Source organism: Lagopus muta, chromosome Z (genome assembly GCF_023343835.1).
Source record: "Lagopus muta isolate bLagMut1 chromosome Z, bLagMut1 primary, whole genome shotgun sequence".
Taxonomy (NCBI): Eukaryota; Metazoa; Chordata; class Aves; order Galliformes; family Phasianidae; genus Lagopus; species Lagopus muta.
This window is the reverse complement of record NC_064472.1, coordinates 10,370,347-10,388,503: the sequence shown is the minus strand read 5'-3', so window position 1 is coordinate 10,388,503 and position 18,157 is coordinate 10,370,347. Positions and strand designations below refer to the sequence as shown.

The window sequence follows — 18,157 nt, the reverse complement described above, 5'->3', positions numbered from 1 at the left end:
CAGCTTCTGGAAATGTTTAATGTTGGATAGGTTCCCAGGAAAAAGATGAGAGTCCTGCTTTCCACTCCCTGCTTCTGGTGCTATGCCCCACAAGCAGTTTCCCTTCTATTGCAAAATAGAGCATCTGTAACAGTATCTGTTTTTGTCCTAATAACCATTCAGAAAATGGCACCAGACTTGTTGGACGGAACTGCTTCTCTCTCAATGCAAAATCTGCATTTTGGTAGCAGCTCATTACTTCAAAGAACTCGACTTCACACCTTCCTGCTGATCTGGAGCCAAGTTCAACCCTGGTGCAGACCAGTGCCAGTTCCTTTTCTGTGCTGTGTTCTCCTTTCTGCTACAGCACAGCTTAGTCCTGTTTCGATCACTAATGGATTCATTACTTCCACCTCAGAAGTGAAATAGCCGTACCACTGAATCTTCCAAGCTGCAGTTTGTAATCATTGCTCCTTGCAAGATTGCCCAGCACTGCTGAGAAGAGGTTGATGCAGCTGCCATAACTGCCTTTCAAGAGAAAGGAGAAATAGGATAGAAGTGTTCATAATAACATAGAAAATACAGTGTTTGGTCCTGAAAGATGTATGGGAAGTGTCCAGTTATCCTGCAAAACATCCAGCAACGTGAAGTTGATTTTGAAAGCGAGGCTGCCCAAAGTGTAATACCCTTCTATACCCTAATTTTGACTGCGTTCTAACCTTTGACTGACTGAAGAAATCTCTGCTGTCACCTGAGTTTTCGCACAGAGCTGCTACTTATCTGTAGCAGAAATATAAATATATTTCATGTCTCAATTAATGTTTGAATTTCTTGAGCTTTTTTTTTTTTTTTTTTTTCCTCTTGCCATAATCTGAGAGTACTGGAAGTTTGTGATTTGTGCAGGAACTTGGTCTTGATCTTTGCTTTTATTTTTCTCTTTATTCTCTTACCACTTTGCCCCCATTTTCCTGCCAGAGCAAAGAAGATGCATACTTTGTAGTCCTGAGTAAAGAAGAAGGAGCTGGCCTGGGATTTAGTGTTGCTGGAGGAATAGATCTGGAACAGAAATCAGTCACAGTAAGTGATGACTGCAAGTCATCTTTTTGCAAAGCTCGTTTTAAAGCATGCTGGTGATTAGATCAAGTGTTCATTTATCAAGACTCGCTGCAAATCTTAAAGCAGTGTGTCTCAGAGGCAGCTGCATGCTGTCTGTGACTGAAATCGAAGGGAGTGTCTGCTGTAATTTTCATTATGGAGATGGATGCCAATTATGTTTTCAGTCTTTGAAAGTGCAACTGCTGTGCTACTGGGTAGTCAGAATGCTATGCATATGAGTAAAACTTCGCATGCATACAGCCTTTTAGAAGAAATCTGTATTTCCAGCCTTTGAAAGGAAATTTTGTGCAGCAAAAAAAAGTGAAGTTTTGGCAAATCCTAAGAGCGACTGTTTCAGACCTGAGCAAACATTCTGGATTCCTCTTCACTGATCTGTTTTACTGTTAGTAAAAACTGTTGGATGTCAGTAAGTGTCAGTATGTCAGTAAGTGAGGGTTTTTTTTTCCTTTTTTTTTTTTTTTTTAAAGAGCATTTTATGCAGCATTATGAACCAAGAATGTTGTGTGACATTGAGCAATTTTTAAGCAAAAGATATTAAAAAGTTGAAATACTGTTCAAAAAGAGTTCAGTGAGATAGAAAAATGCCAAATGACAATGTCCCGTGTGACAATTTATTTGCACAGGATGTGCTTTTGAATTCTGTCCTTGGAAGAGACAGAATCGTAAGAGAGTGGATCGTAAGAGAGCGAAACATTAAGTACAGAGGCCAGAAGGGTATGTCCTCAGCTTTGGAGGGTGCAGGAACTCAAGTAGGAGTGTTCTGGTATTTGCTCTATGACCAGTGTAAATAAATGCATTGTACATTTAGTGGTCTCTGAATCAGAACATGGTAACAGTTTAGGGACAAGCTCCACTTCTCTGGCTACCAAGATTGCGTTCCTGGTCTCTCTGGGTGCTGAGCTGCTGAGATAGGCTGTTCTGCCAACACTTGGGTGCAGAAATGGAAAAGAAATGAAGAACCTGAGGAGTCTGGGCATGTGTGGGAAGGCAGCAGATGCTTTGGGCATGACCTCCATATTCCACTTACTACCTGCATTTGAATATCTGCATTTGTCACTGAAGCAGTGATTCCAGCTCTGGATGCTTGCTTGGGCTGGCTGGAAAACTATCTTTGTAAACCTGGTTGCAGCAGGTGCTTCACAGAATCACAGAATTGTAGGGGTTGGAAGGGACTTGCAGAGATCATCGAGTCCAGCCCCCGTGCCAAAGCAGGTTCCCTACAGCAGGTCACACAAGTAGGTGTCCAGGCAGGTCTTGATTGTCTCCAGACTCCACAACCTAAGGAGGGCCTGCAGCAGGAGGGAGAAGGAGTCAAAAGGTTTCTGACTCTTGCTGTTGTTTTGGATAAAGTGGAGAAATTCCTACAGAACATGCCATGCAGGATGGTGTCCACAAATGCCTTGAGCCTTTGTCCAGTGTGCCTAGAACCGTATTGCATGGGAAACGGTGCTTTGGCTGATAAATCACAGTGCTTGGTAGGCAAGTCTTTAAATAACAAGTCGTGACTGGTGTTGTCAGTCCCTTTCTGTCAGTGGCACCTACATAAATCTCAGCTGTGCTCACTGGAGTTTATTCTTTTTTAATCCACCCTGAATGAAGTATTTTATGTGCTCAGGAAAAGACGTGTTTTGAGCCATTAAATCGTCCTTTTGCATCCACTCACATGGTACTTGATCAGACAAATAAAGAGGAGCAATTAAATATTGTATAGCAGCAGTAAGTCAGAGCCTTTTTGTGCACAAATACTGTGCATCGCTTCAAAGGCTATTTGAAAACTACTTTGGATTCTGGTCACTGGGAATTTGGGGAGTGGGTATAACACAGTGCGGTGCTGTTCTTGGTGAGTTTGCTGTAATATGGATGTCTAGATAACCTGTGCATCATTCAAAATTAGTGTTAGGTTGAAATTATTTGAAGTGTATTATTTGAAGTTACTGTTCATTGAAGGCATCTGAGAAAGTCAATGAAAGCACATAAGTGCATAAGTGACACTACATTCCCTAGCTGGTTTTGGTTGTCTTTGGCATAGAGCTGACCGTGCAATAGCAGCATGAACTCCCCCCCATCCCAACCTGCAGTTCTTGTCCAGTGACATAGACTTTGTATTTGAAGCTGATGACAAGAGCAAGTATTGTGTGCCTGACACCCGGGAAGTGGGCAGCAGCTGTGAACTTTGATGGTGGGGGTCTCTATGTTCACTACATGTGCTTATGAGCTGAATGTGTCTCTAAGGTAAAATTTTTCTTGTAGGTCCACAGAGTGTTTTCCAAGGGAGTGGCATCTCAAGAAGGGACTATCCAGCGAGGAGATCTTGTTCTGTCAATCAATGGCAAATCTCTTGCAAACTCGGTCCACGGTGACGTCCTGAATGCACTCCATCAGGCAAGACTGCACAAATATGCAGTCATTGTCATCCAGAAGGAAAAAGACAAAGCAAATAATTCCTCCAGACGTGAGATATCAGCTACTGGCAGAAAATGTGTGGGGTCTGGAAAGGATGTTTCCATGGAAATAGGAACAGGTATGATCTTTGTCCAAGAGCACTTGGAAGGATTCCTTTGCGGAGCAGACTGAAGGGGAAAATGTCCATGTGTTTTAGATTAAAAGAGTCCGTGCCTTATGTAATTGGAGGGAGCAAATGAAATTACTCCTAAATTTTATTTGTTCACTTTGGAGCCCAAATGCAGATTTTTTTTGGTTGATGCTGTTGTATTTTTGTTTGAAATGTCACAACTAGACAGAAGCCTAGAAGGATATGTAGGACCTAATCCAGTTTCAGTTACAGTTAGTGATTCTGTATATTCTTGTGATCCACAATACATTTCTTTAAAGTAGTAACACTAGTTAGAGCAAGAAAACAAACAACAACAAAAAGCAACCCAACAAATGAAATCACAGCTTGTTGTCCGTGGAGACCAACTTTTACTTTGCTCTGTAGTAGCAGATTTTATACTATTTCTCTAAAAAGAGCAAAAATGGTTTTGGTGTTGTAATAAATGGGTAGAAGGAGCTAAGTCGATTTCAAAGCAGCCATCCCATAGGAAACGAGGAGTAAATGTTTTAAGCAGCTCTCAGTGACAGTAGTAAGCCCTGCTTAGGAACAAAGCAACAATTCCATGCACTTGAGAGGTCCATTCAAAATACCCCAAATTTTTGCAGGATTAAGGCACTAAACCTTTGTACTGTCTGAGTGTATGCAGCTGCCTCAGGTGCACAGCGCTGACCTGCTCCCATCCCACAGCAGTGCAGGGGATGGAGTGGGCAGTGGCTACTGCTGACAGCCCCAATGATCCAGCTTCCCCTGCTCCCTGGGCAGTACCAGGCATACACCTCAGAGCAGAAGGCAGAAAAGGAGATGCTTCTCACCTGTTTCGAACCCTTTGGACATAGCCTTTAGAGGATTTTTTTGTTGGCTCTTCTTTTTCTGTAGCAGTTTTAATTGCCTTAAAATTTCACTGGATTCTGTAGTACAACTTTATAATGCAGATTAAAGAAATAGGGAACGCTCTGTAGATGAATCATCCTTTCAGTAACTACTCCCCTGGATGCACTACACATAATGATTTCAGAATCCCTTTTACATCTTAGTGGCACATGCAGAGCGCAGTCTGCCGGCGCTAGGTGGCAACGTTCTCTCACAAACAGCGTTGGTTTATTAGGAGTGTCTCTCCATCCTTTGCGGCAAGGCTCCTCTCCAGATGTTTCAGATAACATTTGGAGTTGTTTGAGGTAACCGTAACAGCCATTTGTGATGTTGCAGGCTGCAGAATTTTTACACTCACGCAGGGCAAAGAGGGTCCTGTTTTCCAAAACTATAGGCTTATTTCCTTCTAAACAAAATCATAATTTATGTCAACTACAGTTTCACTGCATTCTAAACGTATCTAAGACTTAGGAAGCGGCATACACCTGCTGACTGATAGCTATGATTATTTCTGTAGATGTGAGACCAGAAACAAATATTCACACTAGTGAGTGCATACAAACTCTCTCTTAGGAGAATGGAGCATATTTTTTTTAAATGTAAGTCTTATTTATTGCTGTTATTTGAAAAGGTGCAACTCCTTGGATAATGAATGGGAAACAAAAGAAAGTGCTCTCCACAGTACTTGCACAATTTTTTTTCAATTCTTTTGTTGACATTTAAAATCTTTGTTGAGTTCAGCTTCAATTTCAGTGCCTTGATGGACTTTTGTTGCCCATGCAAAATGAAAATGCACATACTGTGTTCTGTGCTGTCAGTCCTTCACAGCAGCAATGTTACACATATGCTTCTGAGAAGCAAGGTGACAACATGTTGTAGTTTCACTATGGACTGAACTCTGAGTGGCTTCGTCACTGCAGCAAAAAACAAACCCAACCAAACCCAACCTGCAATTTACTGTTAAATGCATAACAAGATGCTGTGTGTATTCTGTTGCAGATCCAAACCTGGACATGAATGATGTCATCTGTGTTGAATTATTGAAAACCTCTGCTGGCTTGGGCTTCAGTCTCGATGGTGGAAAAGCTTCTATTGCTGGAGACAGGCCCTTGCTCGTAAAAAGAATATTTAAAGGTACTGCAAACATGAAAATACAGCAGATATTAACCCAGTTTTCTTTTTTTCTTATTTATTTATTTTTTAAACAGGCATGTATCCTCTGACTGTTACCACTTGCCACTGACTATTACCACTTAGTAACCAAAGCAGTCATTAGAAAAAAAATACTCTTGAGAATGTCTGGAGATTGCATCTACTACTGAGTGCTTGTTCAGCAATCTGATTTACTTATGATGGCGCAGTTGCTTCCTAGACTTGTCTGCTATTGTAAGCATGAAATCACAGCAGCATTATTGTACATAATGGTTTGAGAAGTTCAAACCTAATGAAGCTGAGGGCTTTCAGCATTTGTACAGGCTTAATTTCGAGTGATACATTCCTTCATCAAGGAAAAAAGGTGAAAGTGCTGTTTCCTGAATTGTTTATCAATTTCCATGCATGTATTTGTTTTTTCTTCTTTCAAAATTGATTCTAAGAGGGAAGGACATGTTTAATTTTCAAGGTCATTAATATATGTCTGTAAACACAGTCCTTCTTCTCTCCCTGATTGATTGTGGCCAGTGTTGTAAGTTGAACTATCATTATAGAAAACTTACTAATAGATTGCAAGAGCTGAGCTGAGCATAAGTGACACCACTGCTAGAAGAATGGCTTAGCTGCTGTTTGTCACAGTAGAAAGCAATTTTTTATTTATATTGACTTTGTTCCTGTTTTGCTTGTAGGTGGTGCTGCAGAGCAAGCTGGAAACATAGAATCTGGAGATGAGATTCTTGCTGTTAGTGGAAAATCATTACTTGGCCTCATGCATTACGATGCCTGGAACATTATTAAATCTGTGCCAGAGGGCCCTGTTCAGTTACTCATCAGGAAACACAGAACTTCAGTGTGATGGAAGTGCTACATATAATCACATTTGCTGAGACAAAACATTTAAAACTGGCTACAAGCTGTCTTTGTTTCTAATGCCACAGAAGTGTCTTAATGCTTTACAAAGAGGTGCTAAGAGCCTTGGAGAACCACTGAGCAAGAGCGTGATGATCGTCTAAAATCTCTCCTGTTTATCAAGAATGAAGGAAACCAAACACTAGAGACCTTTTTTTTTGTATGATGTGGCAGTTTTAGTGGAACTTCAAGACCTTTACTGAGTTCGGTTTAAAGTATTTTGACTGAGAAATAATGTTGTGCCTGTCCCTCGTATTTTTAGTATCTGCAGAGCATCGGGAGTACAACTTGTCATTTGCCATCCTGTTGACAAGGATGATACTTGGACTGTGTTGTATCACTTAGCTATAATCTGACTTCAGGACACTTACTTAGGGTCTGGTCCTTATTTGTTATAATAAGAGAATGTCTGGAACAATCTCACTCTATTCTTCTAAGTGCAGTTTTGCTTAAAGTGCATGACAAAAGAGACGTATAATTTTTGCACAACTTTTATGCCTAAGGTGAGCGTTTTATTGCAAAGGTGAAGAATCCTCTAAAAACTGATGAATTAACTCAGAATCTACCACAGCTGAATCTGCCTTTAGGGGAAACGTGTATACAAAAGCACTTGGCAATAAATCAGCAGAAATCTGTGAGCAAGAAAATCGAGTCTGAATATTAGGTGACTGTCCACCAAGGTGTAGGCTGAGTTGTTAGTTTTTGGGAGTGATAAAAATTGGGGATTGAATTTTCAAATTTAGGCTTCTAACATTAGACACCTTTAAATACACATATATTTTTAAAAGAAGGGCAGTTTCCAAGTGCTGAGCACTTGCAGATCCCACAGACTTCAGCGATCGCTAAGTACGTCTGAAAGCCAGGCTGCTTTTATTTGGCTGCAAGAGGCTGAAGGTTGCCCAGCTTGAAATACTGAAGCTGGCAAATGGTGGTCTAAGGATGTGGATTTTAACAGATTAAATCTGAACTGGCCATATTTATGGTGGCTATTAACTGTTTTTTTAATTATTATTTTTTCCCTTCCTGTCCAGTATTTATTTTTTTCTTGTGTGGGAGTGGGTGAGTATGTGTGTGCAAAGCATAAGTGCTTCTGGCTGCATCAGAAATGGGCTGATGCTGAGGGTTTTGGATAGTGAGACTGAAAACTATTTGCATGGGTGGGAGAAGCCATGCTGTAGATAGAGAAAACTGTAGGGGCTGCAGTGCTACAGGTGCTCCAGGTGGGATTTTCTCAGCTCTGCTCCTGGTGGGCCATGCTGCTGAGTGTTATTTATAGTCTGTTCTACACGGAGGAGAATGTATGAGTGCGAGAGATTAGACTGTGCTATTTCTCTTCCTATGTCTGGGATGGCTAAACAACATAAAAGAGATAGAGGAGGAAATGGGCCAGTGTCCTTATCAGCTGAGAACAAGTTGTTTGTTCCAGAGTGCTCAGGTTGTTTGTCGCGTTGGGCTGGAGCCCCGCTTGTCGCCAACAAGCCCAGGGTGAGGAGCTCTGAGCCTGGAGCCGGTCCAAATCTGAATTGCTGCCTGCTGTTGTAGTAAGGCAATATACTGCGTAGTTGTTATAAGAAGGCCAGGACTCCTCACTTGGGGCTGTACCCCAAGATCATGCTATCGTTTCCTCTGTTTATGTCTCAGTTCACAGTGCTTGGATCAGTTGCTTCCAGGATGGTGGGCCCTTGGTTTGGTTCATTTCTGTCGCAGCTGTGTCAATCAGCAACTCATGATAGGCAGCATAAAATTCAGTTCTGTGGGGCAGCCAGAGACCAAGTGAGCAGGAAACCTGTGCAATGCTTGCCTATAAACAAACGTATTTTAATCTCTTTCGGTGACATGTATGAGCACAAGCATCTAGGAGGAGATGCAACTTTTGGTTACATGAAAGGCAATACTGTCCATAGTCCTACAGCTGCTTTGCCAGCAGGATTTCTGTGGAATGCATTCAGGGTCAATGAGGTGGATTTGGGTCTCCTGAGACCCCAGAGCTCAGCTCCTCTGCCAGGACCACTTCCCACCTTTGGTCCCATCCTTGTGGGGGAGGTTTGGGGAGGGTGCAGCACCTGGGGTCAGCCCCACACTGGGGCAGCAGGCCTGGGCCGGGACAAAAGAGGTTAGCTTTGCGTCTTCCCTGAAAAATCAGGGAGAAGACATTTGGCAGTGATGATTAAATGGGTAGGCCTTGTTCAGGAGTGACCAAAATCTGATTGTAAAAGCGTGTATAGTAGATACGTAAAATGCATGTGGAATTTAATGCAACGTAGTAAATATGTACCTGTATCTGTATAACACGTTCAAGTGCAGTACTGACTTTTTGCTACTTTAATGTGCTAAATCACAAATAAGTTTTAGGAAATGATGGGGATATTTTTTAGTTGAAAATTTTTGAGGTCACAGTGTCAGGAGGATATATGGCACTCTCCCAGTACATTGTGAGCTCAAAGATGAAGTCTTCATTTTGTAAAGCAAACTTAATTTGAGATGTCTTAAAATGATACGTGGTGAATATTTTCAGACACTTACTTGCAGATACTGTTCTTTGTGAGTGATTTAGAAGGCTTTTGATCTTCAGTAGTTGAATACTGTTTAGTATTTTATTTTACATGCATGTAGATAAGTGTTGGATGAGTAACAGCAAGGAGAGGTGGGGAGTTCTGTGTGTAATTCAGTAGTGGGGATAATTTAAAGATAGGTTTAACATTTTAAGTCTGATACTTAATATGGGTAGAACTATTTACTTCTCTAATAACTTCGCAGCAAGAAAAAGAATAGTATTTAACCCTCATTGTTTCTGTTCCTGAAAAAACTTTTTTTTTTTTTTTTTTTTTTTTTTTTTGGTGAAGGAGCAGGAAACACTTTGACCGGTGCTCCTGGTGTTGGTGTGGTTACAGTGGCACTTCCTGATGTTTCTGTTGGGGTGACACTCTACATAAAAGCCCCAGGATTTACAGAATGTTGGCCTGATCTATTACAGAAAGAGTGGGTGAAGCAAACAGATGTAGTGAACCATCGGTTGTGTGTCTGGCAAAGTAGCTTACTTTTCTGAGAGGCTGGTCACAGCAGAGTGACACAGGAAGTTGTGTTAATTCATCCGTATTCAGTAAGTTCACAGGCATTTTGGCCTCCTTGTTTGCATGTCAGACCCACGGTGATTCTTCACCACGCTGGAGAGCTGAGCAAGCTCTAGGAGAGAGCGACTGTCCAAAGACTCACAGCTGCATTTTCATAGACCAGAAGTCAGGATGAAATTATGCAGTTGGTCCACTGCTTTTCACCAGGAACCTGAAGGCGTGCCAGATGAGGAGAGTTTGCTTTTAGATAGAAGTCTAGTGGGAGGCTTTGCTGCTTCCGAGGCTTGGAGCACATGTTGGATATGAGAATAGGCTCTGGTGTGGTACAGCAGTAGCATCTTCTGCAGGCTTTTGTACCTGGGAGCTCTTCCCAGCTTCTTTGGGGATTACATCTGTACTTAAAAACAAAAACAAACAAACAAACAAAAACCCACAAAACAACAACAACAAAAAAAACAAAGCAGAGGTATGAGGTTAGGCCTAAGTTAGAGAGGGAACAATGTCTAATCATTTTCTTGCTTAAAAAAGTAATTGAGAGCAGATATGTGTTAAGAAACTGTTGAGTGATTCAGGTTTTCTGTTGACCCTCACTTAAAATTAACCCTTATAAATGTTCGGCAGCGGTTCTTGTGAAAATCTGAAGGAAACATTCCCAGGTGGGAATGTTTACCTGCTTCTGCATTTAGGGTATGTAAATGTACATGTGGAAATATCAATGAGGAGTAGGCTAGATCATGTGAGAAATAGGGATCCCGCTCTAGGTTAGGTTTTGTGTATTAGGCTGACACACTTCTTGTATGATACTGTATATTTACACCTTTATTTATATGAATAAAACTTCTTCTAATGAAAACTGTTTTAAATGACTTATATATTATAAACAGCGAGTGCAATAACATGAAATAGATTGTACATTTTCCAATTTGCTGTCTCTGTTATGTAAATCTGTGTTGCCATAAACTGTTTTGTTTGGGTTTTTTAGTGATTTTGAAAATAAATGGTATCCTTAGTACTCCTCTAGGTACTTATTTCTGTCACATCGAGATCTGGCTGGTCCATGGCTGGAGCTGGCATTGCAGAGAGGAAGCTGTACTGGGGACAGAGGCCGTGCAGTAATACTGTTAAGATGTGCATCTAAACCAGAAGTGAAGTACTGCCCTCCAAGAACAGTCATTCAGAGTAAGCAGGATAAAAGCATTTAAGAAATGTTAAAAGGTGCTTGGGACCTGTTTTGGTGTCCCAAAAGATGTGGTGGGTTTTGTTTTGTTTTGTTTGTTTCTGTTTTTGTTTTGTTTTGTTTTGTTTTTTGAAAATGGCAAAGTGGAAATGAAGAGTTTTCATTATGAGCAGCAATTTCTCAGCCTCCTGACCAGCAATGAGCTGTAAGGAAACAGGTTATACGTATAGGAGTTATGTGTATACAGCAAGTCCTAGCTTATTATTTGTTTTCTTCAGCCTTCCCAGGGGCTGTGCTCCCCTCTGGAACCCCGCTGCACTGGAGGTGAGGGCTGGGCTGGATGTTACTTTAGAGGGGATGGAGTCGGGGTGCAGTGGAGTTCACAGCAGGAGGCAGAGGCCAAGAGAGAGCTCCCAATGGGGAAAGCTGCTAGCATTCACCTTCTGAAGTTGCTGCACTGTGGCTGGAAGCCAGCCTGCCACCCAGAAGGATGCGTTGGCCTGTAAAGCACAGTGCAGATGTTCTCCCCGGGAGCTGCTCTGACACGGGAAATGCCGGAGGTTCCCAAAAGCAGCACTGCCTGCGAGTGCCTGGACATGTCAGTAGTCACTGCGAGGTAGGCAGAGCGGGGGAAGGAACTGGTGGGTTAAGCATTTATATCCTCTTCGCCGGCCCGCATGTCAGTGCGCATTGCTCTGCGTCTGAGTGATGGGTTGGGTGCTCACAGCAGCTGCATGGGTGGAAACTCCCAGCCCCTGCCCTGCCCTCTCGCTCACATGCCTCTGCTCAGTGCTTGCTAACCTCTCACCATTCACGCTGATTTGCAGTGCGCCCAGAAAGAGCTGGTGGGCCTTTGGGCAAATGGAGGAAGGCGTCTGCATTGTCTCCATCTCTGGACTCACGTTCCAGAAGCTTCTGTGTTTGCTTTCAGTTTCTTTATTGGGTGCTGTGCCAGGAAGGTGCAAGTGAGCAAGAGTCACGTGCGGAGGCTAAAGTCCCATCCCTTCTGCTGAGTCACCCCAGAAAAAGGCTGCCTCGGGTCCAATGGGTGGGAGGGTTGTCCTTCTGTCTGTCCTGCTGTCGCTTCATCCTAACACAAGTTGATCTGGGGGTCCACAGCTTCAGAGCAGCCTGGCTCTTGCAGGACCAGTCCTGAAAGCCCTTAATTAAAATCTTAATTGCTCCAGACAGTGGCTCATTGCAGAGAAATACAGCAGAGATTAGACACAGTGGACTTAATCCATAGATGGATTAGCACATGGGACCTCATTTAACACTAAGCCATGTATGTTGGTGAAAAGTCAGATTTGGCTTTTCCCCAACCCAGATGTGTTTTGGAGACCAGGCTTTTTCTGAATCTGTTGGAGTGCCAGCAAAGGGGAATCTTGGCACAAAAAGCAGAACTTTGTGCTCTGGGGCATGGCTTTTTTTGTAATTCCCATATCACTAACATACAGGGTTGAGAGATCCAAAGAAGATAACTGACTTAGTTGCAGTCAAATTTATCTTCCTGCCTGAAAAGCTTTACCTCGTTTGCCATTTCTGTCTTTGTATCTTTGCTGTTCTCCTGTTCCGTTAACCTTGCTCACCCGGATTGAGGATCCCTGTGCCTCTACTGTGGTTATTCATGGACCCATCTAGATTTCCAGCATTATGTCTGTCTTTCCCTCAGCCTGCTCTGCTCTGGGCCCTGCACATCCAAGGCCCTCAGCCGCTCTCACGCTCCTTGCCCCGCAGAGCCTCACCACCATGACAGCCCTCCTTTGGGCGCTGTGTGACAGCTTTATGTCTGTACACTGTGGCACCCAGCCTGCACCCGGAGCTGGAGGTGAGGCCACCCAGCACAGAGGGGACAACGCCTCCCCTCACTGGCTGGCAGTGCTGGGCCTGAGGCACACAGGGTACAGTCAGCCAAGAAAGAAAACCCCTTCTGATGCTAGTAAGCACCCTCTCCCAAAGCAAGGAGTTTCCCTTCCACCTGTATCACGTAAACCTTGCCTGGAAGCAAGTTCCCCAGCAGTCAGAGTATTTTCTGAACTAAGCCAATAACAGAATCAGAACCTTCTTGCCTTTCTGCTGATGATGCCACGTATGTGGCCTCACCTCTCTGAATCAGTTTGATACTGCTGAGCAAACAGGCTCAGGAGTTCCTGCCATTTTCCCCTTCCTGGTGATGTGCCTTCCATGCCATGCCACTGCTCCAGTGCAGTGCTGGGGAAATCCTGTCTGCTGTGTGGGAAAGAGACTGCCCTGGTTCCTCCTCCAGAGAGACATGGAGCAAACGTGGCCTTGTTCTCCACCACAGCTTGGTTATGTCCCCTTGAGGAGCACAGAGGGGAAGGAAACGTGGCCATGAATCCCTGGTACACAGTGGAGCTGGCTGTGTGCCCAGGTCGAATTCTGAGTCTGGAGCCAAAGGGAGGAGAAACAAGGGTAGTAATGCAGGGAAACCCAAATGGCACAAAGCCATGTGATGGCAGCAATATTCGGGGTATACCAGCCCCAGGGCCTCTCCCCAGCTTTATGCAGTACTCTGAGGGCTCATGGACAGCTGAGATTTGTGTCACCAAGAGACAGTGCAGGGGAAGGGCAAGGGCAGGCAGCAGCTTTGGTACATTCATACCATTGTCCAGACAGCACTGGTGCACTCAGGCAAAGCCGCATGTTTGCAGCAATGTCAGCACTATTGCTTGCTGGCCATCCTGCCATTTGCTTTAGGGAAAACCTTCTGGACCAAAAGCCAGCACACTGCATCCAGTGCTGTTCCATCCCTGCAGACACACATCATGACCTTGCTCAGTCTTGTGCTGACGTGAGAGGAAAACAAGAAAATAAGTCACTTCCAGAGTGTATGCTAAAAATACATAGCAGTGTATGAGTTGTTGCTTTCCGAATGACTTAGAATAACATCCAGGGGGAGTGTGCTCTCTGTTGTCTGTTGTCTAGCAATTTGTTTATGAAATACCACTGGTGCATCCAGCCCCGCGCCGGCTGCTAACACAAAGCTGGTTTTCACCCAGCTGAGCGCAGTGTAAACGTGACCCAGCGACATGTGTAGGGTCAGACATGGGGTGTTGGTGTCTGGTTGTGACACCAGGTGCTCGGGGTGAGTCAGGGCCCTGCAGACAGGAGGTGGGGGCTTTGTGCCCCATAGGGCAGGTTGCTGCATGGCACTACAATGCCTTTAATATTTTTGTCATTTACCAGATTCAGAATCTTTGGTCAGAGTTTTATCCCTCTTTAGTGCTGGGAGCCTGTGTCCCGTGTGGCACTTTGGGCAGCATCTTGGGTTCTCCATGTCCTTGGACCTCAACTTTGAGAAGGAAGGTCTGTGCCACCCCTTGCTATTCCCTCATGGTAAGCAGTGTGGAATTTCACCCCTTTCAGGGCTCCAAGATCAGACTTCAGAGAAATTAGAAATCTGGCCTTGGTGAAACACAGCATCTCCTTCTGCCTGCATCCAAAAACAAAACAAACCCCAAAACTCAGCTTCAATGTTTGCCCTTCACTAGTGCCTGAAGATTCTCTGACATAAAGGTGCAAAGCTCTGGTGATGGTAATAGTGCCCCTGGCTGGAGCAGACTTCTAGAAATTGCTAGAACAGATGCCTCGATGTCTCATTTTGAAGTTCATGGGTATGGTTATGTGTTGTTATGTGTTGCTCCTCTTAACGATGCTGCTCTCCCAGCGGCAGTCTGCTGTTGGTTTGGTGTGTGCCCTTTGACTTCCACCTATTTGGAAGGAATCAGTGTAATATGATTGCTCATTTACAACCCTCAGAAAAACTGGAGTTATAACAATGACTCATTTTTTTTGCTTGCACTTCACATTTATTATCTCAACAAGAATTCAAGACATACATGCATGGGGCATATAGGGAAATATCTGGCCTCAAGAAAAACAAACCCGTGTTGATACATCATATAATAGCAAATGCTCTGGGGAAGCAACAGAAGGAAATGTGGGGAGGACATTAGCAGGCTCATGTACTGGCATTGATCACCTGGATACAGACGTTTTCCTGAGCTCACTTGATGCTAGCACTTGACAACCCTTGAAAAAACAAAAACATTTCACAAAAAGCAAATAGTCCTTACAGATCTAGACAGAAAAACACTTGCACTGGTATTTCATGCAGATGCCCCCATCATAATGCGTTTATGAGGACAGATTTTGTTTTTTTTTAATAACATTTGTGTTGAATTATTGCCCGTGCTCCATGAACTCCTCTGTAGGAGCCTAATTTCCTACAGAGTTTCAAAGCAGCATGAAGCAGAAGACCTTTATCCAAATATATTTCAGCTCCTGATGTAAATGCTCTGTGCTCCTGAGCCAGGCATAGCTCACGGGGTGTCACCAGGCCATGCAGCACTGCTGTTTCTATTGATTGCGGGGCAGGCAACCTTACTGAGCAGCACGCTGGTGTTTAACTAAAACTCTTTGCATTCAGTTTTTTTATACCTGGAAAACTGGTGCCTGTAGATGTCAGTGAAACATGTTGCTTTCCAACAAGAAGATGAATTACAGCTATTCCTGCTCCTGCTTAGTGGTCAGTGCCAAGGAGCAGCAGCCTCGTACAGCTGGTTGTGGCAGAGCAAGCAAATCTGTCAGCTACATCATAGCAGCTTTGCAAAGGCAGAGGAAGGAGAGCAAGCTGAAACACGGGGTATAAATAAAACCAGAAAATCATTACCAGGCAGGAAAAACTGAACTGGAATTCAGGAGGTGCAACTACCCACCCTTACACAACGCAAATACAGCTGCATACCAAAGCGGCACTCAGCTAGAGGAGCAAGTGCGTGGCCTCACCTGACTTTCTGTGCTACATCTCCTGAAGGAGATGGGTGTTCTGTGCATCTCTGAACACTGATTGAAGAGGTAGCGACAAATGTCAACAGCTAAGGCCGTTTTATTGCTAGTGTGCACCCTTGAAAGAACACTGCTCAGGAGCAAGACGGGGCGTGCAGAGGTGGCACATGTCTGAGCTGTGAGTTTAGCGCAGCTCCTCTGGAGCCAGCAAGGGGAACTCCAAGTTACAGCAGCACATTGCCCTTCTCTGGGTGCTGCAGCAGCTCCATCTTTCCGGAAACAAAATGGGGGTGCCGCGAAATGAAAGAGAAAGTACAAGGGAAGGATCTTCCCTTAAAGAACTATTGAAGATTGCGGCTGTTTATCTGTACTGACTGTAACAATCCGTTTTATGATTTCTTCAAAGAGAGGCAGCTGCCTTCTTTGAAAAAACGACAATCTGAAGAAAATTCGAGTTTTGACTCAGATTCAACTTTGTGGTCTGTTGATGAGTTATTGTGTTACTTAGAAAAGCACACAGTGGTGTTGTATTGTCATCAAGGACTTCTTTTCAGTGTTGGAAGAAACCTTCCACTCAACACACATACCTTAACATCAGCATTTGTACATTATACATTCGTATCACTTATTTAATGATTACTACATTATGTTCCCCTCTTTAATGTGAGAAGTACTTCCTGTATCATCAGAAAACAGTGCTTTCTTCTGGTTAGTATGAAGTACTTCCATCATGTTTTGAGCATTTGTTCATACTACTCTTTGAGCCTAAAGAAGTAGCATTCGCTTAACAGTTCTCTGAAATCCTCCTCTCATACAAGGGGCTACACATATTTATATTTTATATATATGTAATATATATATATATGCAAATATATACATATATATAATATACAGACTAGAACTATGCAACGTCACATTAATTCACAGAATTGCAATTTTTTTTTTATCCCCAAAGCCACTTGCTACAACCAATAACCTTTAAATTAAGGCAGTGGTTTTAATGAACGGATGAGATATCCCCAGCACCACCACTTCCCCGTCCAGCAGAATCCAAGCTGTAGAAGATAAGAGCAGTCAGAACCTCAACACCGGCTTTCACCTCGTGATTCGTGCCCACGTTCCACAACCCTTAGTTCTTTCTCTGCTTCGTAACCTTCTGTCCACAGTTCTGGGTGGGACGTGGGATGTGAAGGCAACAAGGGAAGCAGGGTTCTCACAGAATTCCCCAGCCCCGAGAAGGACAAGTTCCAACCTGCCCCACATCCCCCTGCAGAGCGGCGAGGGGCTGTGCTCATCACTTTGTTTTCTGCTTGGCATCCGTAAAGCATAATAATGCTGTAACACTTCCCACAGGAATCACGTAGCGACAGCCATCCTTCGGTGGCTCCAGGTAGCAAAACACAAGTCAAAGAGCTTTCTCTGTCTCCCAGTGTAAGTGAAATCTCTCGTTCCAGATCTGCAAAGCCGAAATCTCCCCTCTTTCTTTTTCAGCACCGCGGGCGCGGCGGCTCACGTTTTGGGGCAGAAGAGTTTCGCGATGAGGTTCAGGACCTTCTGCCGTAGGTCCGCCTTGTCGCCGATCCTGCGCAGCTCCAGCGCGCACTCAGCCACCGCGTCCCGCTCTGCAAAACACGCGCAGGGCGATGGGGGTTTAATTCTAACGAGGTCTTTTCCAGATAGCGATATCGGGGAAGGGAAGAAGAAGGCAAAGAAGAAAAACGAGAAGAAAAAGGGAAAAGCGTGTATCAACCCCCCAGCCCCCCCCCCAAAATAAAAAAAATAAAACACTGAGACCTGTCTCCCTTCGCTTTTCCCTACCTGCAGGCGCCGCGGGCGGCGCAGGTTTGCGTATCGTCCTGCCAGGCATCATCGCGGCAACAGCTCCGCACGGTCCGGCTCGCTTCGGCTCGGCACCTCTCGGTTCAACGCGGGTCGGCGGCGGCGGGCGACTGCGGGCAGGCGGGGCGAAGCGCGCCCTAAGAGCGGAGCTCGGCGGGGTTTTCCCTCTTTTGTGATGACGTAACGAACTGCGCGGGAATCCCTCCCCCCCCCGGCCCGTGGCGGGAGCGTGTCGGAGCGCGCCCGGGCCGGTGGCGGTGTGCCGAAATAAAGCGTGGCGCGGAGCGTGGAGGGATGGGGTGTGTTGGGGGGAAGGGGATGGGTATGAGGGATGGAAGGCTGTGTCTTCCGGCAGGGAGAGAAGGAGGGAGGTGTGCTCGTGTTAAAAAAGGGTGGAGGAATGCGGTGGAGTGCATGGGCAATGAGGGGTGGAAGGATGGACTGTGCTTGGCACAGAGGCGCGGAGGAGTAGGATGTGGGCAAGCAGCAGCTAGTGACTGAATGTGCCTATGGTGGGCAAAGCGACGTGAAGGGACCTCTGCCCACTGTTAGCCAGCAGGTACTCCTGGCACAGTCTTCTAAGGTTGGTGACCTTGTCCTCAAACCAGGTGGAACAAAAGGAGCTGACCCACACCTGCAGCTCGGGGTCCTTTCCTGCTGCTGGACCCTCGCACAGTGCCC

General features: G+C 44.7%; 2 protein-coding genes across 12 annotated transcripts in view; one reads left to right on the top strand and one right to left on the bottom strand.

The window, feature by feature from the left end:
- Window positions 1-10,647, top strand: part of PDZD2 (PDZ domain containing 2) — a 198,823-nt gene extending 188,176 nt beyond the window's left edge. For all 11 annotated transcript variants that reach the window (XM_048931119.1, XM_048931117.1, XM_048931121.1 and 8 more), the window contains 4 exons: window positions 955-1,056; window positions 3,346-3,616; window positions 5,519-5,653; window positions 6,361-10,647. In XM_048931119.1, the coding sequence (XP_048787076.1) occupies window positions 955-1,056; window positions 3,346-3,616; window positions 5,519-5,653; window positions 6,361-6,527 (675 nt within the window). In that variant the 3' untranslated portion in view covers window positions 6,528-10,647. The remainder of the gene's footprint in view (window positions 1-954; window positions 1,057-3,345; window positions 3,617-5,518; window positions 5,654-6,360) is intronic.
- A 4,008-nt stretch (window positions 10,648-14,655) lies between these two features.
- On the bottom strand, window positions 14,656-17,583 carry PMAIP1 (phorbol-12-myristate-13-acetate-induced protein 1). The gene is made up of 2 exons (XM_048931187.1): window positions 17,456-17,583; window positions 14,656-17,259 (listed from the first exon to the last, which is right to left on the bottom strand). The coding sequence occupies exons 1-2, from the start codon at window positions 17,505-17,507 to the stop codon at window positions 17,147-17,149; spliced, it is 165 nt and encodes a 54-aa protein (XP_048787144.1). The 5' UTR covers window positions 17,508-17,583; the 3' UTR covers window positions 14,656-17,146.
- Window positions 17,584-18,157: the final 574 nt, after the last annotated feature.

What these genes read in the sequence shown, in the direction of transcription:
- PMAIP1 (XM_048931187.1), bottom strand. Translation starts at nt 17,507, where the DNA reads ATGATGCCTGGCAGGACGATACGCAAACCTGCGCCGCCCGCGGCGCCT. An exon ending in GCCGCCCGCGGCGCCTGCAG is followed by an intron (nt 17,260 to 17,455) that starts GTAGGGAAAAGC and finishes CGTGTTTTGCAG; the next exon opens with AGCGGGACGCGGTGGCTGAG.